We start from the raw sequence: 25,942 nt of genomic DNA, 5'->3' as shown, positions 1-25,942 counted from the left end.
TGGACAAAGTTCACGTTGCTCGATTTGGGGACCACCAGAGAAATCGCTTCTGTAGAAATGACGGATGCTTACCGGCACGTCTTTTGAAATTACACCAATTATTTTCATTCCCATGTTTGATAAACTACAACTTTGACAACTGTAAGGACACAGGATGAAGAGATGAAGTCACAGGGACAGAGGAAGTAGAGATTTCCAGCGGCAGACACAGTCCACCTGCTGCTGTTGGGTGGCCCCCCACCCTGGAAGGTTCTGGGAGCAGCTGCTGCCCAGGGGAGAGTGCGGTTCTCACCATCGTTTTCATCAATTAGGCATGTTCGGATAATAGGCCGAACACCTGGGAAAAGACAACTGTGCCATTTCCGTGACCTCTCCGGGCCCAGCGTGCAAGCCCCACGAGGAAAGCACGCAGCACACAGGCGGGCATGCTTCCCCACCCTGCCAACAGTCTGAAACCTAATGCTCGCTAGGGAACTGAAGAGCCAGCGGACTTCAGTGCAACGGCCCACGGTCTCTTCCCCGAATCTAAGAGCCTCCTCTTCCCTGGACGGAGGAAACCCCAGGACTTCTCGATACTTACTTGCAGCCGTGGGAGCAGTGGTCACTTGAGGTCCCCGCTCACGAGGTCCTTCCCCATCCCCGGGGAACCCATGTGGCTGAAGGGACACCGTGCCTGGCAAGTCTTCATCCCCCAAAGCAGAGGCCTGAGCCCGCAGTCTGTCAAGGGTACCCAGGCCGGGCACCTCGAAAGTGTCCCCCAGTTGGGTCAAGGGCGAGTCGCGGGAGGCCGGAAGGAAAGGCGTGTCCAAGGGGGAGCTCGGGGGGGACAGCGAGGACAGGGAGGAGCGCGAGGACAGAGATGCCAAGGACTGCGGTGTGTCCAGGGAGCGCCTCTGCTTGTAGAAGCCTGAAGGCACCGGGGGATCCAAGAAGGGGGCATCACGCCCCAGGGAGTCGAAGGGGATGAGATCGAAGCGCAGCAGCTGGCCACACTCGGCGTCAGGCTTGTCGTACTGTGGGAGGCCGTAGATGTCGGTGAAGCTGACTGAGCTCAAGGACCCGCGGCTGGAGGCCAGCGAGCCCCGGCTGGAGGCCAGGGACCCGCGACTGCTCCCCGAAGACACGGTCAGGGTGCTGGCAGACAGGCTGAAACGAGACATACCCCACACTCTTCGAGGTGTGGCCTGAAGGCCCATGCTGGAGCCCCACTGTCCCCCACTGCCGAGCTGAGCACCTGGTCTGTTCCAGAGGGAACGACATCCAGCCCCATCCTGCCACCAACCAGAGCACGTCCTTAACCACTCACGAGCACTTCTAAGGCACCATCACTAATATTTCCTTCGTTTCCCTCTGAGTGTCAGTAGAGAGTGGTAGGTAACATCAGGGAAACGTGCCTAACATCAAGTTCCAGCTCAAACGCGGACCAGCGAGTCCACTGGGTCAAGTGATTTGTCCTCAGGACCACCCCCCCCACTTTGTCACTGGGGGCTGGGAGACCATCATTTCTACCTCGAGGCATTTGTAGTAGGAATGACAAAGAAATAATACATAGAAAGCCCTTCATATTACGCTTCAGCATACAGTAAGTACTGGAAAACAAAAGCTATTATTGAGCATGCCAACCTTCCTTTAAAAATGTTCCTATCATTTTTTTAAAAACAACAAAATAGAACCATCCATGTGCATGCGGAGATGGATACACACACTTTGGAAGCTGCTAATTCAATCACAGAATCATTGGCCGAACTTGACTTCAGAATCGTTATTCTGCAGCCAAACCTGGTTCTCCTCACATTCCCCGGATCCCACATGAGCAGCTCCTCTTAAAAATACAGCGTAGTCCCTTGCCACTGTGTGTGCCAGCGCTTCGGGCTCTAAGTGCCGGGAGGAGGGAAACAAGCTAAAGGGGATGATGAAGTTCACGGACACGTCATTATAATGTGGTAATTCGGTACAGTTTCCTCTTCTAAAGCCACCTACCTTCCGAGGGGCGCCCGGATGGCTCAGCGGCTTAAGCGTCTGACTCCTGATTTCGGCTCAGGTCCTGATCTCAGGGTGGTGAGATCGCGGAGCCTGCTTGAGATCCTCTCTCCCTCTGCCCCTCCTCCCCTCAAAATCAGAATCAAAGTTACCTACCTTTTTAACTGGGACTGGAGATAGGATGTGAGGCGGGTGGCTTCTTCCAGCTGCATAAGGAGGCAATTTCTTTTTTCCTGAAGCAGAATCCTGTAGGTAAGAAAACAGGCCATTGGTGGATTTCAAAAATAGTGAGTTTACGATCTTCCCAATCAGAAATTCAACTGTAAATTCCCCCAAATGATTTAGGTTTCAACGACTAAGTTCTAATAACCACATCTGGGTCACAGACACCAGGATAAGAGAGGCTGTTTCATCTTGCTTGAAACTGTGCCCCCAGCACCCTGTACAGTGCCTGAGCCACTGCAGGAGCTCCACAGATGGGGGGATGTGAACGGATGGGGTGGGGGGAAGGACAGGTGTGTGAACAGACAGAAGGGATGAGAGGCTACACTAAAAGATGGGCTCAGACACAGAGCAACACAGCAATCTACTGGAATTTCTTAGAACAAATCAGAGTCCCTCACTTAAGCCCTGCTCTGGGCAAAAATGCATGCAATTCTAAAATCCATAGAATTAAAATTAGATACAAATAAAACAGCAACTGTCACAGGGTTGAAGGTAATTTTTTTTCTTCTTTCCACTTTCTTCTTTCTTATTTCTGAAATGAACTTTCTCCACTGCACTAAGTCCACTGCCTAGAACAGAGCCGACGCTATATGTGCTCAACAGTTACTGAATGAATATGCTTGCCTCACAACAAAACAGTCCTTATTTATAAATCAAACGATGGCATTTACTGTGTGACTGCGTGGGCACCCTTAAGACAGGTGCTCTGTCCTTTGACAGGGAAAAGGCTTTATGCTGTCCCAACCCCCAGTGACACTCACTACCCCAGCGCAGACTTCCTACCTCACAACGAGGGCCCCTGAGCCGAGACAGGCAGACTGGCCAAGCGGCTGGCACATCTCAGTCCTAAGACACCGACCTTCCTCACTTTGTCCTGGCTCCACACCGGGTCTAAGGCACCCCAGCCTTCCCAGGGAAAGCCTCCTGCCTCAGGGGCCCGTGCTGGTTAGCGGCAGATCCGGAGGACACACGTGGGCCAAATCGGTCCCAGGGGAGGGCTCTACAACACAGGACTCAGCTCCTGGGCTGGTCCCACAAGAGACTCCCTCAACTGCATGAGCCTGGCGGGCTCAGTTCCTAAACCTGGGCATCAAGGGTAACATCAGCTCCGTGGGGGTCCATAGATTAGTATTCTGGGACCCCAGCACTCATGTGGGCCAGCATTTCCATGTGGCGAGGGCAAAAACAGTCAAGGGTGCATGAGTGTGGGGTCCTGAGAAGCAGGTGGCATTCATGGGACAGACTCCACCCCCCTTAAGAGAGAACCAACCCAACGAACTCCCAGCCCCTCCTACCCAGCACAGGTAGGAGGTTTTTTTTTTTTTTTTTTTTTTTTTTTAGAATTTTATTTATTTAGAGAGAGAGCACAAGCACAGGCCTGGGGCTGGGGATAGAGGGAGAGAATCTCACTGTCCGCTGAGCGCAGAGCCCAACACTGGGCCCGATCTCACGGCCCTGAGGTCAGGACCTGAGCAGAAATCAAGAGCCAGACACTGACTGCGCCACCCAGACGCCCCTCTTCAGATCGTAAAGACACTGTGCCGTCCTGTCCACGTTGAATTACTGCTGGAGGGAAATGTGCTGGAGTGCACACGCTGGGCAAGCACGACCGCTGTCACCTGGGGCCCCAGGGGCACACATTCCACCACCACCCCCAGCTCGGGCTGAGCAGGGCGGCCTAGGAGAGGCTCTGGAGGGGCCGAATACCACAACAGAATACCAGGGCACAAAAGCAGAGATGAAAACTTCAGTTCACAGCCCCTTTCAGACTCAAAACTCCCTGTTTGAGTGAAGTGACAGGGCACATGATCATCTTAAGCAAACTAAAATTCACTCCACCTATTCTGATGAGCTGGGCTCTGCAAATACCACTTCCCACCAATACAGACATCAGCCACTAATGTCCCCACACAGACCTCTATTAACAATGAATATCAAGCATCGATAGCCCCCATCACATACTGAGAACAAACAGGTGATTAGATAACAGGTATCAGGGCATCTGTATGGATGAAATAATTCAGGTGACCATTAAACTGTATGTACAGAATGCTCATACAGATGCAGCGTGTGGTCCTTTAACACACTGGATTTTGGGCAGCCCGGGTGGCTCAGCGGTTTAGCGCCGCCTTTAGCCCAGGGAGTGATCCTGGAGACCCGGGATCAAGTCCCGCGTCGGGCTCCCTGCGTGGACCCTGCTTCTCCCTCTGCCTGTGTCTCTGACTCTCTCTCTCTCTCTCTCTCTCTCTCTCTCTGTGTGTCTCATGAATAAATAAATAAAATCTTTAAAAAAAAAAAAACCACACTGGATTTCAAGGTCCAGTAGATTATCAAATGCTGGGGAGTAGGGTGCTTTCCAAAGCTCAGCTGATACCCACAGATAAACTTCTGGCAGCTGTGAAATGTGCAAAGCCGGCCCAGCCTGCAACACAGCCCCTGATCATGCGTGGCGAGTGGGAGCCGGGAACCGGGCAGACACCGGGCCGAGCACGAGGGCTCGGGATGCTAGGCCAGCTTCACACCCTCGGCGCCAGCAAAGCGCCCAGCAAAGACTGAGGAGAGGCACATCTGAGACCAGCCACATGCCAGGCTGCTGGCTTCCTGCTGCAACAGAGCGCGTAGATTTTCCTGGTGGAAACCTAAGTCGCAAGCCACGGGGCTCCGTCTCCGTGCCAGCGCCTGCCTCCCACCCTCCTGCTGCCAAACCCCATCTGTCCAGGCCGCTGGCGGGCAGGCAAGGGGAAAGCACTCCGGTAGTGGGAAGGGGCGGGGGCTGAGCCGGGGGCTCCCATCTTCCCGCCCTCCATCCCCTCCTGCTTCTGAACATGAGCCCAGGACCGAGCTGGCACCGCCCGCAGAAGAGAGGGCGCACGCTCCCTGCACCTCCTGCCTTCCCGCTACTTGGCAAGAAAACAGCAGGCAGTAGATCCCCGAGTACCAACACTCAGGACTGATCCTGCCCAGTGCAAGTTCTCCGATTTGGCTTTTCCACCTGGTTCTTCACTCGGAGCTGAGGCCTGCATGCTCCCAAAACCGCGGGAGCCAGCGCACCTTTCCGTGGCGCCCTGCACAGATGTGGCCCGGGCCCGCTGGATCTCCTCCTCCAGGCGCCTCCTCTCCTCCTCCAGCCGGGCCACGTCTTCCACCGGCCTTCTCTGCTGAATGATGAGCTGTAGCTCTTGGAGCAGGGCTTCCTTCTCCTTGATGAGCTGCAGCCGGTCCCTGTCGGCCTCGGCCAGACCCGGCCAGGACTCGTTATCAAGCTGGGCCAGCTGCTGCTGGATAGTCGAGACTCTGCAAGAGATGGGCCCAGAAAAGTCCGTGAGGTCAAAATATCACCTTCACACCTTCTCAACACCATCACACTGAGTCTAGAAACTCACTCTGCTAAGTAAATACTGACATTATTGCACCAAGTGACCCTTAAATGACAAAAACAAAGCATTGGGAAATTGCGGGTAATAAAGAGAGTGTGGAGGTCCTCTGCATAACCTCCCTGGCCTAGGAGATTAGGGAGGGCAGGAAGCATGGCATCCTCGTGTCAAAGCACTGATGAAAAGGCTGGCATCCTCCCACAGCCGTGCACTGTGCTGTCTCAGACCCAAGCCCTGCTGCATGGCACCGCCCCAGGGCAGGCGGAACCAGCTCCTCTTCCTGCGGCTCCCATCGTCAGTAGCTTAACACGGTGCTGGATGTGCAAGAGACGCTTCTGGCTTCCCGCCTGCACTGCCGCGCCTCGCGCCCACACCACCCAGACACGACGGGAGAGACACCCCCCTAAGTCCGGCGCTCCCGTCTTCCAGCTCGGTAGGCCCTCTCCAGCACCAGGGACCTTGAGCATGGGGACATTCGGAACACCTCGCAGAGAGCACATGCTCAGCAAGAGCCGAACGCGTGAACTGGGAGCAAACACAGCAGCAAATACACGAAAGCATGAGAGTCGGCTCTGCTAAGCGTGCCCGCGGCGTGAGCTCAGCAGGGGCGTGCAAACCAGCCAGCCTCGCTAAATGTATCGGCACAACCATCCTCCAGGTGTCAAATACGGGCTCTGGGGTCACTTTCCACGTGCCTAGGTCTCCGCATGCTTGCTTGGTGCACACACTGCATCGCTTTGCGTCCTGAGCTATTGCGGAACACAGGTGAAATAAGATGGAAGTGGCTCGTGTTTTCAGAGCACCCTTTCACAGGCAGAGGAGAAGGATTTCCGCCCAAGTTTAAGCGAGGCTAAATACGAGGGCTATCTGTTTTCAGACAGACAAGGGATGCTGGACTCGCCCTGACCCCGGTGCTGTGGACGGCAGATGTTGGCATACATGCCCAAAAAATAAAATCCAGAGACTTCTCTGAGGTCACAGAGAGTTGTGAAGACAGCGAAGGGGCAGGGGCACATAGCCCTGTATCCACTAAGGCAGCGACTCTCCAAGTGCGGTCCCTGAGCGGCAGCCTTGGCATTAGTGGGAGCTTCGTGACAAATGGAAACCTCAGGTGCCACCCGAAGGCTGTTGCATGTGACACTCTGGGGATGGGGGTGGGCAATCCGGGCTTTAACAAGTACTCCAGGTACTTCTGATGCTTACTTAAGTCTGAAAACCCTCTGCTTTCAGGCAGCTCAGCCTGGTCTGGAGCATCCTTATTGGCCATGGAGCTCTTAGGGGCTTGCATTAGGTTCCACTGTAATGATCCTCACTAAAATAGGAATGGCAGGAGGGCTCCTGACACTACCCTGTCCCCTGCCCAGGGCACACAAACTAATCAAAGCTGGCATCCCACCTGCTAGGTCCAGACCTCAGAATCCTTCTTTGTGCTCCCTTGCAGATACTGCCCATCAACTGCTGTCAGTCTCATGTTAAAGCCCGTTGGCCAGCCCTGCACCAGCTCAGGCTCCTCTTGAGCTAGACATGAGCCTGGGGACTACCCAGCCTGGCTAGAGGGCTGGGTAAGACACCTTCAGATACCAAACCAATAAAACAACAACAAAAACAATAACAAACACACACACACAAAAAGAGTAGGGGTGCCTGGTGGCTCAGTCAGTTAAACATCTGCCTTTGGCTCAGGTCATGATCTCAGGGGTCCTGGGATGGAGCCCCACATCAATCAGGCTCCCTGCTCAGCAGGGAGTCTGCTTCTCTCTCTCCCTCTGCCCCTCCTCCCTTCCCTGTGCTCGCTCTCTCTCTCTCTCAGAAAAAAATCTTTTTTTAAAAAGAGTATACAAGTTATAGTTTAAACATGCACATTTTACTCAAGTCCAATTCCCTAAGAAGGTAAAGAAAATAGCTGAACGTCAGTAGCTTTATTAGGCAAGTTCTTTCCCAACTTAAAACTAATTTCCTGAAAATGTGTTGGAAAATGGTGCCAAATCATGTCACTGAAAAATACTACTGGCAGAGGCAGCTGACCAGGGTTAGGAATCCAACCAGGCTCAAGCATCCATCTATGTCTAATTAGTGTAATGAAAATTTATGGCAGTCATATAACTGAAGCCCAAGGAAAATATACTCCAAGTCGTCCCATAAATAAGTTTGTGCCAAATCAGACATTATACCCAATGAAATTTCTGGAACATTCTACTGGAGATCAAGACAAGCCAAAAGTAAGGAATAAATATGAAAGAGATGAACAAACCTAAGCAAATCCATTGTGTCCTCATAATTTTTCATTTAATTTATCTGATCAATCCTCAGGAAAGTCTCTCTGAACCCAGCTAAAGTTAGCCATATGGAACATCTGGGCGGCTAGGTTGGTTAAGCATCTGCCTTCGGCTCAGGTCATGATCTTGGGGTTCTGGGATTGAGCCCTGCATCAGGCTCCCTGCTCAGTGGGGAGTCTGCTTCTCCCTCTGCCCCTTCCTCCACTCATGCTTTCTTTCACATGCTCTCTTTCTCAAAATAAATAAAATCTTTATACAAAAAAATAAAGTTAGCCGTTATTACTTGGTAACATATACTAATTCTCACATATATATACTACAAGCACACACATTTGAAAAAGCACTCCCGGGGATCCCTGTGTGGCTCAGCGGTTTAGTGCCAGCCTTTGGCCCAGGGCACGATCCTGGAGTCACAGGATCGAGTCCCACGTCGGGCTCCCGGCATGGAGCCTGCTTCTCCCTCCTCCTGTGTCTCTGCCTCTCTCTCTCTCTCTCTCTCTATCATAAATAAATAAATAAATCTTTAAAAAAATGTAAAAGCACTCCCTTTGAGTTTTCTGAGGTGTACATGGAAGGTGATCCAGATTCCATGTGCACTGACCAGGTGTGTCAGCTGCTGCTCTACAAGCATTCAAGTTGCTGAGGGAGGCAGGAGCTCCAACCCTAAATAATCCTACTCTATCCGGGCAAATCTCAAGTAATATCCACTATCAGAAAAAAGAATGAGGGAAGGAAAGAATTAAAGGCAGGAAGAGAGGCAAGGGGCAAACTTCTTCAAAAGGTCTGTCCAGCAAAGGTACAAGAGAAATAGTACCGGGGCCAAAGTGAAGCACAGTACTGTGACTTTGTACAGCTTACAAGGGAAACATGCACAGACATAGGGCAAGGGACAACCTCTGTAGCAGAAACAAAATCTGGATGAAGTTGACGTCATGCGACCCATCTGGAAAAGTTGTTTGAGCTGCGCTAAACACGAGGCGAGCATGTCAACGCTTAAGACAAGTGCTTTTTAAAATAATTAAATTGCACAATGATGCAAATGATTGCATGGTCATCTCCGAGCTAGCTATGAATCAAGAAGAATACCAATATATATTGCCAAGTGCCATTTTTTCCCCTATATCCAAACTCCAGACGCAGACATCTGGGGCCTGCTCTCAGCCAGGTTGAGAGTGTGGCACATATGTCTCGCCTGTCTGCACTGGAAGCCAAGAGCCCTCGAAGGATTCCTTCGATGATTTCTTGTGCACTCACCAAGGGACAGACAAGACGGCTTTACCTCTGACGCAGTATGCCTCGTCTACTGTGCTGCTGGCCTAGAAACAAGCCATCTGCGAGGAGTATGCTTCGTGCATTAGGTTTACTGGAGGGAACAGACTTGGCACCTAAGGCTAAGCACAGACATAGAGGTACAGCGCCCCTTCTTCTACATCTACACCACACGGCTGAGCCGAAGGCTGGAGCCCCACTCTGGCAAGTACTATTATTCTAATTCTGCACAATATGAGAAAAACAATCTCTAGAAAGCCTCCCCCGCCCCACTGCCCACTGAAATATCATTTGGGTGAAATTAAATACATGAAAGCAAAGCAAGGTCATGATTAAAGTTTGCAAAAAAGAAACTTTCCCAAGGTCATTTTTAAAGAAAACTGAGAGCAATTTAAAATTGGTGAGGGCTTTTTTTTTTTCCTATTAGTCAACTTTAATCTGTATTGATATTAATTTTTGATAGGTAATACATTTTATGGCCGATATATAATCTCTCACAAATGCCTTTAAAAGCTTTAAAATATATGTCCCTGTGCTCAGGATAGAGAAGAAATGAGAGCAAACCCTCATTCAAGCATTCAGGTTTCATATTTATTATGTGATCTCCAAATTCTGTTCCTTGAACAGGTCTAATGCAGACAGAAATAAAATATGAATTATTTTTCCCCGAACACGTTTCCTATTATAAACCAGGCACCATTAAACCTTGAATGGAAACCTGCATTTATGCTGCAAAAGCTTCTGAGCCCCTCACAATTCACATGGAAATCCTAAATGTGATTTGCATTTTTATTTTTAGAAATGCACTTTTAATATAACAGTTTTGAGGTATATTTTATATATCCAACATAATCCTTAATTATTGGAATTTATACCTAAATTCTGCAGCCTACTATATTTTTGCAAGTTCCTAAAATACGGTTGCTTTCTGGAAGAGAAACGAAACTCCAGGCAAGCCATGGTCCCATCTGGTTATGGGACATGACGGACCCCAATGCCACATTCCAGGGCATGGAGTCAGCTTAGAAACTTGTGCCTTCAGATTTTAATCTCAGCTACAGATTTGATACTTTGTATGTTTTTTCTCCTGAGTTTTCTTTTTGCAAAAACCCATGTAAGTGAAAAGCAAAAGTTCAAGAAAATCTCAGCTGAGATCTAGGCCAGATAGATAAAAATCACTGCAGCTGATTGAATTAAATATCAATAAACTGGTGTCCATTTGGCTCAGCTCTCTATCCTAAAGGAAAATTCGAGTCTGAATCTAGAATATGTGGTGTAGGCAGGATCTACTAACACCCCCAAACCCCTCCGTGCCCTCATGCCATGTCCCCTCTGAGCATCCAGAGCTTTAGAGAGTGACTTCTTTAAATGAAAAGCAGGACACGTGCAGGGTTCTTTCTCTTGGCCTGAGTGGGGAAGGAGGAGCAACAGGGCCTAGGATGCTTTCCCGTGTTTGCCCCAGGCTGTGCCTCACCCCCAAACCCAGATCCACAGTCACTGGAGAGATGCAGGAAAACACCAAGCGACTGATCCAATTCGACTGGAATCCTAACACTACAGTGATTCCTGACAACAGACGAACAGCAGGACCCATCCCGGCAACAAACACTAAGACACAGAGAAACTGGATGGGCCAAATGTTTTGTTCCTATCTGTGCTGTGAGGGTTTCTATGGAAACAGCTACAGTTTGTGCACAGTTCTGGAACAAGAGCTCTTAGGTTTAAAATAAGGAACTGTCTGCATCACTGAAATTACTTCAAGACTTGTTCCTCCAAGCTGGCTTTGAAAAATAAAATTCTACAACTTTTAACCAATAATGTGAAAATACCCCTATCATAAGGTCTGCCTTGAGAATCCAAAGTGATGTTCCCAAAGGGAAACAAAGAAGCAGTTGTTTGGGTACATTTCACATGACCCTGAGTTGAAAACATGAAACTAATCACCATGATAGTCGCGGTTTGGTCCAGGGAATTCTCCAGCACTCCCGCCACCACTTGGAATTATGAGTCCCACTTCCACAAACTTCCTTTAAATGTGACTACATCCCGATTACTTCTGATTGTCTAGAACCGCTGCACTTGGATGATTTCCCAACTCTGGAAAACATCTCAAATCTAGATACGCAAGGGAAGACTTCTCTGAAATACACACTCGCACAGACTTCTCCCCCCAACTCAGAAGTGGTAAAGCCCAGGAGGTTTTGCAGAGGGTAGGTGGACTGAACTTCTTGGGGTCGGGGGTGGGGGGTGGGGGGGGTGATGTCCACAGGTGAGGCAGTAGAAATGACAAGACCAAACGCTGAACCGTACCACTCAAATAATTCAAGTCCTGCAGCAAAAGAAAAAGTCACCTGCCATTCCCAGCCTCAGAGGGAAAGAGCAGGAAGGACGCATGATTCTTTGCTAACACTGCCAGCTGAAGCGATGCACTTTGCCCCGCATTGGTGGGTGAACTGCTTTCCTGTACGGGGGCTACCCTCCTGCAGTGACGCTCATGGGACTGTCACAGACGTGGCCACGTGGAACGTCCCCGGACAGAACATCACAGCCACTGTGCTTTGAGTGTGGTCCTCACTGCTTGGGTTCTTAAACATTAAGGTCAGTTCTAGATTTGGTTCTTGGTGGAGAACTGCCTGCCACTGTGCTCCTCCCACGTCTACACTGTTCTCATCATGTGTCCCATTTGGAGGCAGTCTGAAAAAACAGAATCGGCAACCAGAGTATAATCTCTGATGTGGTTCTGGATGATTCCGCTCCTGGGACCTGATGACACCTACCCTCCCTTCATTTCCCACATCTACTGCGGGGTAGGGATGCGAGGCCATCCTGACCGTGGTCCCACAGTGTGTCCCCATCCAGTGCCTGGCCAGGTGCGGCTGGCCATCATATGACGCACAGCTGAGGAGGTTACAAGTCAGGCCTCACTTGCTCACCAGATCCAGAAAGCAGATCTAGAAGAACTGACATCAGCGACTAGAGACCAAATCAGACTCCATGGGGACTGGAAATGTGCCCTGCAGCCACCACAGGGAACCAGAACCCTGGGTGCCCAACAGGGCACCGATCACAGGCTTGGTGAACAGGAGTTGAGGGGCTCTGCCGACAAGAATGCTTCACAGACGTCCTAAAGCAGCTTTAAGTCCGATGAAAACACAAACTGAGTATCAAAACTCAAGATCCACCTTTAAATGAGCCACGATGTCCTTCGACAGATGAATGGATAAAGAAGATGTGGTCTATATACACAATGGAATATGACTCAGCCATCAGAAAGGACGAATGCCCACCATTTGCTTCGACGTGGATGGAGCAGGAGGGGATTATGCTGAGTGAAGTAAGTCCATCGGAGGAGGACAATCATCATATGGTTTCACTCATACAGGGAATACAATAGTAAAAGGGATTATAGGGGAAAGGAGGGAAAACTGAGTGGGAAAAATCAGAAAAATGAGAGACTCCTAACCCTGGGAAATGAACAAGAGGAGGTGGGCGGGGGGATGGGGTCACTGGGTGACGGGCACTGAGGAGGAAACTTGATGGGAAGAGCATTAGGTGACTATATGTTGGCAAACTGAATTTAAATAAAGAAAATAAAAATTTAAAAAATGATCCTCGGCCATGAAGGGAGCCACAGAGAACTCTCTTCCAGGCCATTCTCCTCCTTCAGTTCCAGGGAGCCATCTACGTCACACCTGGCACAGGTCATACTCAGTAGAGGTCACACTCAGCACAGGCCAGTGTGACTTAAGGAAGGGGGACAGGCCGATGTAGGGCTGCCAACTTTTTATTTTCCCAAGTATAGATTTTGAAGACACCTACTCGCACTGTCATCATTATTTTGTAAAAGAAAGAGATCTTAACAAACAAATAAAAAAGATCAGAATAAGAGTTCTCCGCATGGACAAAAAGCCAATCGGCTTGATACGAATCCGCCGCTGCCCTCCTTTGCCCTGTGCACTATGGACCAGGGACACACCTCGGGGCAGTGCTTGGGCAGCAGTCTGTCTGTCCGCCCCCTGCTATTCCTTCTCTGTTCCCTTCCCGATGCCCTTTGCCAGCATCTCCTCCTCTTCCGTGGGTCCGGGGGAGGTGAGTGTCTTCTGAGGCTTTACTTCCTCTTCTCTTTTCTGCTCACTCCTACCCCGATTCTCTTGGACTTCTGACTTCCATCCTCTGGCCAAGTTCCCTCTCACTAGGCCATCGGCTATGGGACTTCCTTATGACCCAGCCCCAAATTCTCTTCCTTTCTCAGCGCATGCTCTGTCCCAAGGTGAGCTCAGCCACTCCACGACTTAAGCACCATCTATATGCTCAAGATTCCCACACTCCTGCCTCGAGCTGCCCTCCTGGACGTGTCACCATTTGGATGGCTCACACTGAACACTCCCAACTCAAAAGTCCTAGAATGCCCAGCAATTTCAACGCCTTTCCAAGGCACTACTGGCTCCCCATGACGTGGCCCTGCTTCCCTGCTCGCGGCATCCTCCATCCCACTCCTCACTCCCCTTCATTCTGTAGCTACAGGTGGGCCAGGCTGCCTCAGACTGATCCCCCCACCCACCACACACACATACACACACACACACACACACACACACACACACACTTCCTAAGAAACTTGCAATTACACAACTTTCCACCCTGTTCTCTGCTCCCCTCTGGCTGAGAAGCCCTTCCCAGGCACATAGGCAGCCAGGATCCCAGCATCCTTCAGGGTGCAGCTCCAAGGCCGTTTTCTCCAGCACCCAAAAAGAGAATTCATTACAGAAATATCCAAGACCACAAGCCTTTTCAGATGTCCACAAAGGCTCAGGAACGGCAAACTGAGCTCGGTGTGATTACATACCGTGCGAACACAGTTCTTAAAATGGAGAGACCACCCCCGCCTCTGTTAGCACCCTAAAAACATGCATATCTTGATGCCTTTTTTCTCCTCGGATCAAGGAGAAATATCCCAAGGCTCACATCAGGACATGGGCCTGGGGGTCGGGAGCCAGGAGCAAAGCAGTCAGCCTAGAGCTGACCCGGGCCCCCAGGACTCCTCCTGCCTGCCCACTAGCAGAAGCAAAGGCCAGATAGCAAATGTGACCAACTGAAGCCCTCGTTTACTCATTCGATAGATATTCAGTGAGTATTTAGCTACTAGAATTATAGCACTGACCTAAGCAGACAAAAATCCCTGCCCTTCGGGGGTTTACGTGCTTGGAGGGAAAAAAACAAATGATTAAAAACAAAACAAAACATGTACAGAGAGAATGGGTTAGGTGATTACATTTGCTCGGAGGATCAGGGTGATGGGGACGGGAATGGGGCATGCTACTTTATTCTGGATGATCAGGGATGCGTGTCTGACAAGCTGACCAAGAGGAGAGCCGAAGCCACCTGACAATTTGAGGCAAAGCATCCCATGGTAGGCAGAGGAAACAGCAAAGGCCAAGGGCACTGCATGAGATTTCTCTTGCAGCTATAACAAAAGATCACAGACTTGGTGGCTTAAAACAGCACACATAATCATCTTACAGTTCCAGAAGTCAAAAATCAAAAAAAGGACAGGGCCGTGATCCTTCTGGAGGCTCTAGGAAAAAATCCATTGCATTGTTGTTTCTAGGGGCTGCCCACAGGCCTCGGCTCGTGGCCCACACCACTCTGATCTCTGCTTCCCTCCTCATATCTCCATCCCAGACTGTCCCTCTTCTAAGGACCCCAGGGATGACATTGAGCCCACACGGATCACCCAGAATCATTGCCCCATCTCAAGGTCCTTAACTTAGTCCCATCTGCTGTGGAAGGCAATACAGCCATAGGGCTGGGGGATGAGGCCGTGAACACCTCGAGGAGGCCGTGATTCTGCTGACTCCAGGCACTGAATCCGGAGTTCACCTGGCAGGTTTGATACCCGGCGTGTCTGTGGAATACCGGGGAGCCGACCCGCCTGGAACAGGCGGAGGGAGGAATACAGGGCAGTGGGCTAATGCCCTGAGTTCGTGGAAAGCTGCTCCTGTGGACCCTCATTGCCCAAACACAGGAGGGATTTAGGAGCCAAATAGAAGCCCGAGAATAAGGTTTATCAGCAAAGGCAGGACTGACACCCCGGGCCACCTAAGTCGTTGCTCTGGGGCTGCCCTGTGCACTGTGGGTCGTTCAGCAGCTTCCCTGGGCTCCACCCACCAGGTGCAGCACCCTGTCCCTGGTCAGGAGGACCACAGATGTTCCCCGGGGAGAAGCTGCTTCCTTCAATGGTTGAGATCATGTGGAACAGAGGAATGATAGCACCTACCATGTTCTGAAAGGATCACTTGTCTTAAAAAAAAAAAAAATTCAGACATAGCAATTAAAATAACCAAAAGTCACACAAATGTTGCACCACACCAGGAAATGCACCATTCACACAAGGGAGGACAGGACAACTGAGAGAAGGTCTCTGCCTGTTACTCCAGTACAATTTACAAAGAATGAAGATGTTTAATGACGCTAAGCAAATATGAGAATCGGAGCTCCCCATGACCATTGGTGGCAGTGCAAAAGTGGCTAAGTCATTTTGGGGGTATCTATCAAAACTTTTTCTTTTCCTTTTTTTTTTTTTTTGTAGGCTCCACACAGGGCTCGAACTCAGGATCCTGAGATTGAGACCTGAGCTGAAATTAAGAGTCAAACACTCAACCAACTGATCCACCCAGTCGCGCCTATAAAACTTTTCAATGTACGTGCTTTTACACCCACACATTTCACTAAGTATCAGTCCAAGGACACAGTCATTTCTGCAAGGCTGAGGCCATTAAAAGATATGCACTGTTTGTGGAAAGGAAGAACTGCAGCCATCTAGGTAGGATGTCTGTCCACAGAGGGATGCTAAGCTATGCATCCATACTACATTTAACTACACTGCACTTAATTTATTTAAATGTTTAGATAGAAGCCTGGAAGATGCCACGCCAAGCCATTAATGGTGGGAAGTGCAATCAGAGAAGGGGAAAGAGGGTGGTCTCTACGGATTGTGCCTGTGACAAAAACAATTCGTGTACTATTTTGTAATTAAAACAAAGAGAAGAGGGGTGCCTGGGTGGCTCAGAGGTTGAGCATCTGCCTTTGGCTCACGTAGTGATCTCAGGATCCTGGAATTGAGTCCCACATCAGGCTCCCCACAGGGAGCCTGCTTCTCCCTCTGCCTGTGTCTCTGCCTCCCTCTGTGTCTCTCATAAATAAATTTTTTAAAAAGGGGAGAATACAAGTGGGCATGCACATCTGTAAACATGCATGTGTTATGTGTATGTACAAGCACACACAGGCATGTGCTTCTGACTCTGGCATGTGTGTACAGATGTGTACATACGCAACTCCAGCAGATACTGTCCAGGTGTGGGTAGGGAGAGGTCCTCACCCCCAGGCAGAGCCACTGATAAACTGATATATTTCTGTTAGTTGGGGAGGAGTTTATCTCCCAAATAGGTTAAAGACCATGTAAAATAGCATCGCATAAACCACACGATTTTTCTGAAATGCCCAGAACAGGGCAGGTACTGGGTAGAAAGAAGTACAATCTCCCACTCTCCCAGCAGCTTCTCTGCCCACTGCTGTGGGGTGTGGATGAAGCTCCTGGGGTCACCCACACAGACCGGCCAGCAGGAAATCACACAGGGATGGGCCCGGGCCCGCTGGGGCAGCACAGTCCTCCAGCACAGAGCAGGGGTTCTCAGCCTCAGCACTGGTGACATATGGGGGGATCCTTCTCTCTGTGGGGCCGGCCTAAGCACCACAGGATGTTGAGCAGCAGCCTTGGGCTCTACCGGCTAAATGCCAATAGCAGGTCCCCCAGAGTTGTGACAAACAAAAATGCCTCCAGACACAGCTAGAAGTCCCCTGGGGGTAAAGTCCTCACTCCCTCTGTTGGGAACCACTGTGCTAGTGGGAAAAGGACAGGCAGTGCTTGTGCAAGCCAATCCAGGACGTCTTCACAACGTGTGTCTGATATTTAAATGTTGCCAATGCAGCCCAGAAGGGCGTTTCTGTTCCACAAAGGCTGAAGCAGGGGGCAGGGCTCCCCCAGCCCCGTCCCACATAGCTGCGGCACATTTCCTAACAAGGTCCTGGCAATCCTGATCCTGAGATATCACTGTCATTTAAAAGATACTGATGAAATGCAGTGTCTTCTCCTGAATAATTTTCTTAAATACTTGCCTTTTCGCCCAAACATATTATCTCAACATTCAAGAGGTTACTGTGTCCCGATACTATCTCTAGAAAACAAAGAAATCACTTGCTATGTTCAGTAAATGTCACAGCAAAACACATAACAGTGATGTTCATAGGGGAGCAACCATGCTTTTTCTGCATTTTAATACAGCATAGCACATTCCAGCACCCACACAGTGCGGCCCAGGAGAAACATGCAAGAATGAGCAGAGGAATATTCAAAGGGCCCAAAAGCCCCTGAAACGGGCACCACGTTCAGAAGGAACGCATGACACACGGGCACTCTGACTGCCGAGATAAGCAGCGTGGCCCAATGGACTTGGCAGCAGTCCGGCTGGAAACGTAAAGTCCACCACAGACACGGGGTGAGAAGCCAGGAGGAAGCGGGCATGAAAGCTCTGAGCAAACAGAAGGCCCGTGCAGGGCATGCCGGCCTTCTAGCAGGGAGTCATATGATCTGCTTTTGTTGCTATTTTTACATTTTCTAAAAAGGAGACAAAGTGGATTTCCAGACATCATGAATGATACAGTATATTGAGCAGGCCCGACCAGTTAGCTTCCAGAAAGGACTCCTTTACCCCACCTGGCATTCCTCTCCTTCTCCCCTGCTCCGAGAAAATAGTTCGTATGTGACTAAAGAGACTTTTTTTAAAAAAAGATACTCTTCGTAGCTTTCTGAAGCACATATTTGGAAGTAATTTGGTTTTAAGGCTCTTTTCAGAAGATGCAAAAGAGAAAGTCTCCAGAAAAAGGCCATGAAAGCTTGGGGGGGGGGGGTGAGAATACTGAAACCAGGGTCCTGCGAACATGCAGAGGGACGTGACATGCTAAAAATACTGCCTGCTGGTGAGGATTACACGCTGCCTCTCATTTCTGCCCTCGTCCTACAGTTAAGGGCTGGGGGTGGGGGGGGGGGGGGAGAGAAAGACAAATTCTGAAAACGGAGAGACAGGGTCAAGTCTCAATTGTCCGAGGGCAGATGATTTACAGCGAAGGTCAACAGGAATGGCTGTACTTCCGTTCTCTCCATCGAAATCCAGCCCATGAGGTACTGCTGTCACCTGCTGACCTTAGTCCTTATTAAACTGTCTTTTCAACCAAGATATGTGACTTTTCCCGTTAATTAGGAACGACATGCGTAAAAGATAAGGCAATTATGCTGAAGCCGGTCTGAGGGACTGTTGCTGCTCGCAGAGCTGGAGTCCTGAGCTACCTGACGATAAGGAAGCCAACAAAGTCTCTGTCTTTATTAGATCCTGTCTTCGTAACTGTTCACAACAGCGAGAATTTCACGTTTTAAATGCACATGAAATTTTAGTGTGGGTATTAAGAAGCTTATGCAGAAAGAAAGATCCTGGATTTTTTTATTCAAGCAGACACTGCTTTCTGATGACAGCCCCACGCTGGCGCTCCACAAAACCTCTTCCCATGGGAGAAAGAAAGGGAGCAGAAGGCAAGATTTTAAAAAGGAACTTCTTACCTCTTTCTCGCTTCCTCATACTGCCAATTAAGCCTGACTCGGTCTACAAGTCTTGTTTTATCATCAAAGACAAACTTTCAGGAACAGAAGAAAAAAAAAGGGGGGGGGACATATTAAAAACATATTTTTAAAAGAGAAAATTCATTTCAACTTGCAGCAACAATGAATAATATCTTAATATGTCCTTAAATTTCCATTTTTCAAGGCTCTGGAAGGAAACACACTAAACAATGCTCAGTTGCTACCTCTGGTTGGTGGGAGCTGTGAGTGGGGCTGGGAAGGCTGCTTCCCAAACACTGGTGGATTTGTTTTTTGTTTTTTCCCCACAATGTAAGTGTATTCATCTACTGTGTAATTCTTAACAACAACAAGAAATTAAGTTTAAAAAAATAAAGAATTGTCTAGAAAAAGTTGATACAAAGGCAAAAATATTCATCCCATTTTGTACAGTACATTCTCTCGTTCTTCAATAAATACAGCATGATAATGTTCTCCTAAGAAGTCACAAGACCTGAAGGAGATAGACAAGCTATGTGAGGTATGGGCTACAGGCCTCCTTCAAATGTTACGTGGCATGTTAAAGCACCAAAGGCCAAAAGCAAAGAAAGCAAGGTCTGAAAGAGCCCACTGAGGGCACATCACCTCAGAGTTAGAATGGAAACGTGGTGCTCTGGTGTGATCACCAGCTGTACTTAATATTTTCATATCAATCACACTGAACTAAAGAAGTTCCTAAAACAAAACAAAAAATGACCTGTATGGAGATAATTGTAGCTCAACTTGGTTATTTCTTTGTTCATTCTTGGAAATATATAACACTACTTCATTAAATCAATTGTTGCTGTAGATCTGACCTTAACTAGACCATATACTGTAGCCACTAAGTCTTTTTTTTTTTAATAATCTCATATCAACAAACATTTGAAAATATTCTATTTGAATGATTGGTGACGAATTTATTGATACAAGTTTTGATATACATTAATAGGAATTTCTTCATATCTTCATTGCCTTGAATGGCGAGATGAAGAAATGCCTTATGGGGGACTGAGTGAGCATTCTCTGATGGGATGGGTAATAATTGTACACATTTTATTTAACAGCCTCATCCGGTACCCCTCTCCATGGTTTCTTCAGTATAAATATATGGATACTATAGCATCACATCTCTTAGAAATTGTCTACACTGGAAATGAGCTATTGGTTACCTCATCACCTTGTTAGAGACTCCTGCAGCTGACCCCTCATCAAGACCAGTAAATGTCATTTCTTAAACCTCTTCTTCATGCTGTCTATAGATCTCTAAGCTCTGTTTCTGCATTCTTCTTTGAGAACAAAATGGACATCTTAGTCAAAAAAAAGGAGAAACCTATGGCCCAATGGATTCAACAGGTTCCCCCTTGAAGGTTTCTATATAGTCTTACAGCACATACTGCAATCACTAAATCCCAATGTTAGGCCTGTGGTGCAGACACACTTGTGTTTGCAAAAGCATGTCTAATTACATCAAGGCCCATCCTAAAAAAAAACGATGACTCAAAGTGCTAACTAAGTCAGGTATGTAGATGTCTAAGATGGTCCCCAATGGTCTCCACTTCTTCAGATTTGCCCCAAGTGAAATCACCTTGAGTGTGCTCTAGAGCCATAATTTGCCTGTAACCAACAGAATAAAACAAGGATGATAGGAAGCCATTCCTGTGACTAGCTTACAAAAGATGGTGACTTCCATCTTGCTAGCAGACTCAGTTTGCACACTTTGATGAAGCAAGCTACTGTGCCAGAGAGGATACTCTGTATGGTAAAGCAGCAGAGCCCTCCATCCAACAACCTGTGAGCAAGTGAATCCTGCCAACAGTCGTGTGAGCTTGAGTGGCCCCTTCCCCAGTCAAGTCCTCAGATGAGACCGCAGCCCTGGGTGACACCCTACCTGGAGTTTCGGGAGAACCCCTGATACACAGGACCCTGCCCAGACTCCTGAGAAGCAGGATGAGTCTGAGATAATACAAGAGTGCTGTTTTCAGATGCTAGGTTTGGGAGTAATCTGTTATGCAGCAAGAGCCAACTAATCCATTACAGCCTTTCAAAATACTTTTTTATAACTACATGATATAGTGGAAAGCACAGGGGTGGGTTTAGGCATCAGAGATGTTGACTGAAACCCAAGCAGATCTGCCTCTCCCTGGCTACATGACCTTAGGTGACTTGGTACCTCTATCCCCTCATCTATCAAAAGGATATGGAAACAACTAACAAGACAACAGCCATGAAGCTGTCAACCCAGGGCCCCAGTAACCTCACAAACATGACAATTTACTGTTCAAGTTACTGCAACAGCATAACCAGCCACTCCGCACCTGACATTTTTAGAAAGTCTTCCTAGATCATTAGAGATTAGAATCTTTGATCTTACCTGTTTCTAAGTAGTTGAATCTCTAAATTCTAACTCTAACCTATGATAAAAGTAATAAATTATTCATGGAATTCAACGAGACTTGTTTCTTTCCTTCCCACATGTCAAAATCTTTAGGCAAAAGTGGAAGATGTTTCTGACCTACAGACTCTTCTCTGTGTGTTATACAGATGGTGATCATCATATTCTTTCAACCAAAATTGCCTTGTCAAAAATGTCTAAGTGTAAAAAACCAAAAAACGAAACAAAAAACTGTCAAAGTGTACTTCTGAGAGCAATGACAGGAAAACTGAAAATAGGACTGTTTCAGGACATCCAGAAAGAGTCACTATTTACCATATTATATTCAAAGAGTTACTATTTGCTCAAATTTCAAAATATTAACTAATTATTTAAAACCCAGTGTTTTTTGTCAATGGCTTTTTTTCTTTTTCTTTTTCTTTATTTAATTTTGGGGAGGACATTCCACATTCCACTGATGGCTCATCTTTACTTAATAAGCCCTAAGAAAAAGAAGCCATCTTTTTTTTTCCCATTTGTTTTCTGTTTGTAATAAACTTCACTCAGTAACATTACAACAGTAATGTCTTTAAGTATTCACTACCCTACTTCAGATGATGATTGCCAACTTTGTTTTTGTGGCTAATTCAAGGCTTCACTAATTATCAAAAGGGGCATTATAAAATCCCTCCAAATTCCAAGCAAAATTAATTTTGATTCAATTCAATTTCCTGACATTCTTTTAGAACAAGAAATAGCATCAAAGTATAACCCAAGGGCAACACAGTCACAAAGCATCTGAAAATCACTGGTCTAAGCCAAAGATCACTAAACTATGGCCCCCACAGGCCAAATCCTGTTTTTATAAATAAAGTTTTATTGGAACACAGCCCTGCCCATTCGTTCACATATTGCCCATGACTGCCTTTGCACTATAACAACACAATTAGGTAGTTACAGCAGAGACTGCATGGCCTGCAAGGCCTAAAGTATTTACTATGTGGACCTTTACAGGAAAAGTTAGCTGATCCCTGCTCTAAAATATCATATGTCAGGGCGCCTAAGTGGCTAAGTCAGTTAAGCGTCCGACTCTTGATTTCGGCTTAGATCATGAGCTCAGGGTCATGGGATTGAGTCCCACACTGGGCTCCATGCTCAACGCAGAGTCTGCTTCTCCCTCTCCCTCTGCTCCTCCCCCTGTTCACACACTCTCTCTCTAATGACAGGTAAAATCTTAAAAAATAAATAAAATAAAATAAAATGTCATATGTCTGTTAAAAACCTATCTAAACTTGAGGTGCCTACGTAGCACCATTGGTCAAGTGTCCCACTTTTGGTTTTGGCTCAGGTCGTGATCTCAGGGTCATGAGACTGAGCCCTGCGTCAGGCTCCATGCTCAGCATGGAGTCAAGTTTCTCCCTCTCCCTCTGCCCCTTCCCCTCTGCATTTTCTCTCTCTCTCTCTTTCTCTTTATAAATAAATAAGTCTTAAAAAAAACTACACACACACATCTAAACTGAACTCTAAAAAGGATTCTGCTAAATCCAAATCACCAGGACAGAGGTAATAAGCAATTCAATTGCCTTCCAGGCCATGGAACCTTCACAGCTGGATTCTTCCTTCAAATTTAATGGCACAAAAGCCAAAACATTTCTGAAGAGAAAATGGCAAAGTCAAACAAATGAGTGATGGCAACATGAAAGCAACTCTCCTCCCCCGGGCACACTCGGTTCTTTCCCGTTCCTGGCATACCTCTCCAATGATGTCAGTCTGAGACCCAGCATCGCAGAACTGCTGAGGTAAATCGCCAAGCACAGCTGGGTTGTGAGGGAGCTCTTGCGGCGGGTCGCTAAGAGAAAAGCTATTCCTGAAGCCATCGCTCAGCTTGGCCAGACTCTGCAACAGAAGGAAACAAGTTATTGAGCAGAGGTGGTAATGCTTCGTTTCACTGGCTCCAGGGCGGCTGCGTTGGTACCAGAGACCTGGCCCACACCAGCCCCCAGCCCCACCAGATGTAGAAGACACGGCCATCACCGCATGCACCTTTGATACAATGCACGGCCACCTACATCAGAGAATGGCCGAGTCCTCCTGGCAGCATGTCAAGAGTGTAGAGAACTGTGGTACCATTTTGATTGTTTCTTAAACCTTTGTTTCCTAAAGAAACAAAATAAGCAATCCCACCCTCCCGTCAAGAAAAAGCCAAACTCAGAGAAACAGACTGGAATGGTAGGTCACCAGGGGCTGAGGGGTCAAAGGGCAAGGACTCTCGGTTACAAGATGAATCCGTTCCAGGCCGTAACGTACAGCGTGGTGACTACGGTGAGCAACGTATCTATGTGAGGTGACGGATGTGTTAACTAACTTTATTGTGGTAATCGTTTCACAGTATATGTGTATATCAAATCATCAGGTCGTATACCTTAAATTTATAAAATTTTATTTGTCAATCGCACCTCAATAAAAATGGGGGGCACTACCATCCAAAATGTTGTATCAATAAATGAGTCTGACAGAGATGAGTGGTGCCAACTTGAGATTTTTATAAACCACACAGAATGAAAACCACTCCCAGATGATGTTTAGATATTTTATATAACCTGATTTTTCAGTCGTAATTCTACATGGTCAAGAGTCATCTCATATGGATGTTAGTTTGCCAAAAACTAGAGTAAGCATGCCTTCTGGTATATGTAACTCCTTTGGGTGAAAGTCAAAAAGGAATCAGATCTTCAACAGCTTTTTAGAAGACTTTTGAATATATTTATCTTCAGCAGACATTTCTGCAGACACCAGAATGTGCAGGTGCAGTGTAACACCTGTAGCTGGTTCTGGATCTAAACAAAGGCATGTTGGAATGGGCCGATATTGTTAAGCTCATAAAAGAAAGACAGAACAACTTCTTTGCTTTTCCCAGATAGGACGTTGCCCATGCCTCTCCCAGGAGCTTCTCAGGGAGGATGCTGGGGTCTAAAACTTCTTACAGAAATTCTATCTCCAGCCTCCATGGTGGGCAAACCACTTGAGGCACCTGGGTGGCTTGCCCCAGCCCTGCACATTTGGCAAGGCCTCCAAGCCCCCAGGGTGAAATATCATGTGGCTCACCCCTGGGGTTTGGGCTTAGATGAGATGGGTGATGTCCATGTAGCACCCCATCCAACACTGTGCTCAGAGACCTCAGTAAACGCCAGTAGCTGTTCCTGCCACCAGTGCTCGGAGAAAATCTACCCATTGACCATTTACCTCTCATGACCTGGAGAGGGCATCTGAAAATACAGATTTGGGGGTCACATCCCCAGAGCCTAATCTAGCAGGCCTGGGTGAGGGCCCTGCAATGGTCAACTTAATGGCCACTGTGGGGACACTCCACAAGTCTCCTGCATCCTTGACCTTTGGAAACACTGCATGCAAGGCAGTTATGTGTGAACCTGTCTCATTGGGCCCACGAGTCCGGGCTCTGCTTCACATGTCCTTCTAGGTCTTACATTCTGCAGAATCTAGACAAATGACTACTAGGTACCCAGTGTGTTGAGCAAAAAATGAAAGCCATAACAGAAACATCCGAATGCACACTAGGATCAAGCAAAAAGGCCAACATGCATCTGTCTGCAAAAACTCAACATTTTTCTAAAAATAACAAAATCTACAGATGTTCAAGGGACAAAAAAATAGAGCAGTATAAAGCTCAATGATCCCAGCCATTTAATTCAAATCTATCCACGCAGTAGGATACTATGCAGCCATGTCAAGGAACAAAGCAGCTCATTGTGTACAGATACGGGAAAAGGTACAGGGTATTATCGTTACGTGAGGAAGCCAGGGCACAACAGCAGCAGGCACAGCCCTAGCTTTCTGTGGGGACAGCTGAACATGTGTTCACTATCTCCCGTGTCCGCAAAAATGCTGGCAGGGTATACAAGACGCTAACAGAAGTAGTTACGGGAGATGAGAGAATGAGGTGATAGCAAGACTTCTCATCATAGGCTTTTTACATTATTTTGATTATTGAACAATACGTATCACCCATCACAGTATGGCTTAAATTGTGTCCTCCCAAATGATATGTTCAAGTCCTAAGAATCTGTGAATCCGAGCTTATTTGGAAAAAGAATTGTTGCAGATGGAATCAAGTTAAGGAGAGGTCATAGTGAATCAGAGCAGGTTCTAGTCCAATGGTTGGCATCCTTGGAAGAAGAGAAAATTTGGACACAGAAACACAAGGAGAACACCATGTGACCATGAAAGCAGAGATCAGAGCCATGCATCTATGAGGCAAAGAATGCCAAGGATTGCCAGCAGCTACCAGACACTGGAAGAGGTGAGGGAGGGTCTTCTCCTAGAGCCTTGAGAGAGAGAGAGAGCGTGGCCCTGCTGGCACCTTGATTCTGAACACCTGGCCTCCAGACTCTGAAAGAACAAATCGCAGTTGTTCTATACAAGCGTGTGGTACTTTGTCATGGCAACCCTAGGAAACTAGCACTCTTATTTTTAAGTATTTTAATATATAGTATACAGAAATATATACACATATAAAGAACATATATTTGTATATGACACGTACGTGTTTTAAAATATATATGAATTGTATACATAACAAATACATATTGTAAATACATATTTTCCTAAAATTTTAACTAAAAAGACAAATGGAGGGCATCCCCGGTGGCTCAGTAGTTTCGTGCTGCCTTCGACCCAGGGCGTGATTCTGGGGACCCGGGATCAAGTCCCACATCAGGCT

At 47.6% G+C, this 25,942-nt stretch overlaps 1 protein-coding gene across 1 annotated transcript in view; it reads right to left on the bottom strand.

The window, feature by feature from the left end:
• The window catches only part of WWC3 (WWC family member 3), a 119,920-nt gene that overhangs the window by 23,918 nt on the left and 70,060 nt on the right, over positions 1-25,942 (bottom strand). Inside the window, exons 7-11 of the mRNA XM_026015289.2 lie at positions 22,957-23,100; positions 18,795-18,868; positions 5,257-5,499; positions 2,137-2,226; positions 581-1,146 (exon numbers count right to left, since the gene is read on the bottom strand). Of these exons, the coding sequence (XP_025871074.2) occupies positions 581-1,146; positions 2,137-2,226; positions 5,257-5,499; positions 18,795-18,868; positions 22,957-23,100 (1,117 nt within the window). The remainder of the gene's footprint in view (positions 1-580; positions 1,147-2,136; positions 2,227-5,256; positions 5,500-18,794; positions 18,869-22,956; positions 23,101-25,942) is intronic.

The sequence above is a fragment of the Vulpes vulpes genome, chromosome X, assembly GCF_048418805.1.
Source record: "Vulpes vulpes isolate BD-2025 chromosome X, VulVul3, whole genome shotgun sequence".
In the NCBI taxonomy this organism is placed as follows: Eukaryota; Metazoa; Chordata; class Mammalia; order Carnivora; family Canidae; genus Vulpes; species Vulpes vulpes.
The sequence above is the reverse complement of the archived record's forward strand: the minus strand, read 5'-3'. Positions and strand labels throughout refer to the sequence as shown.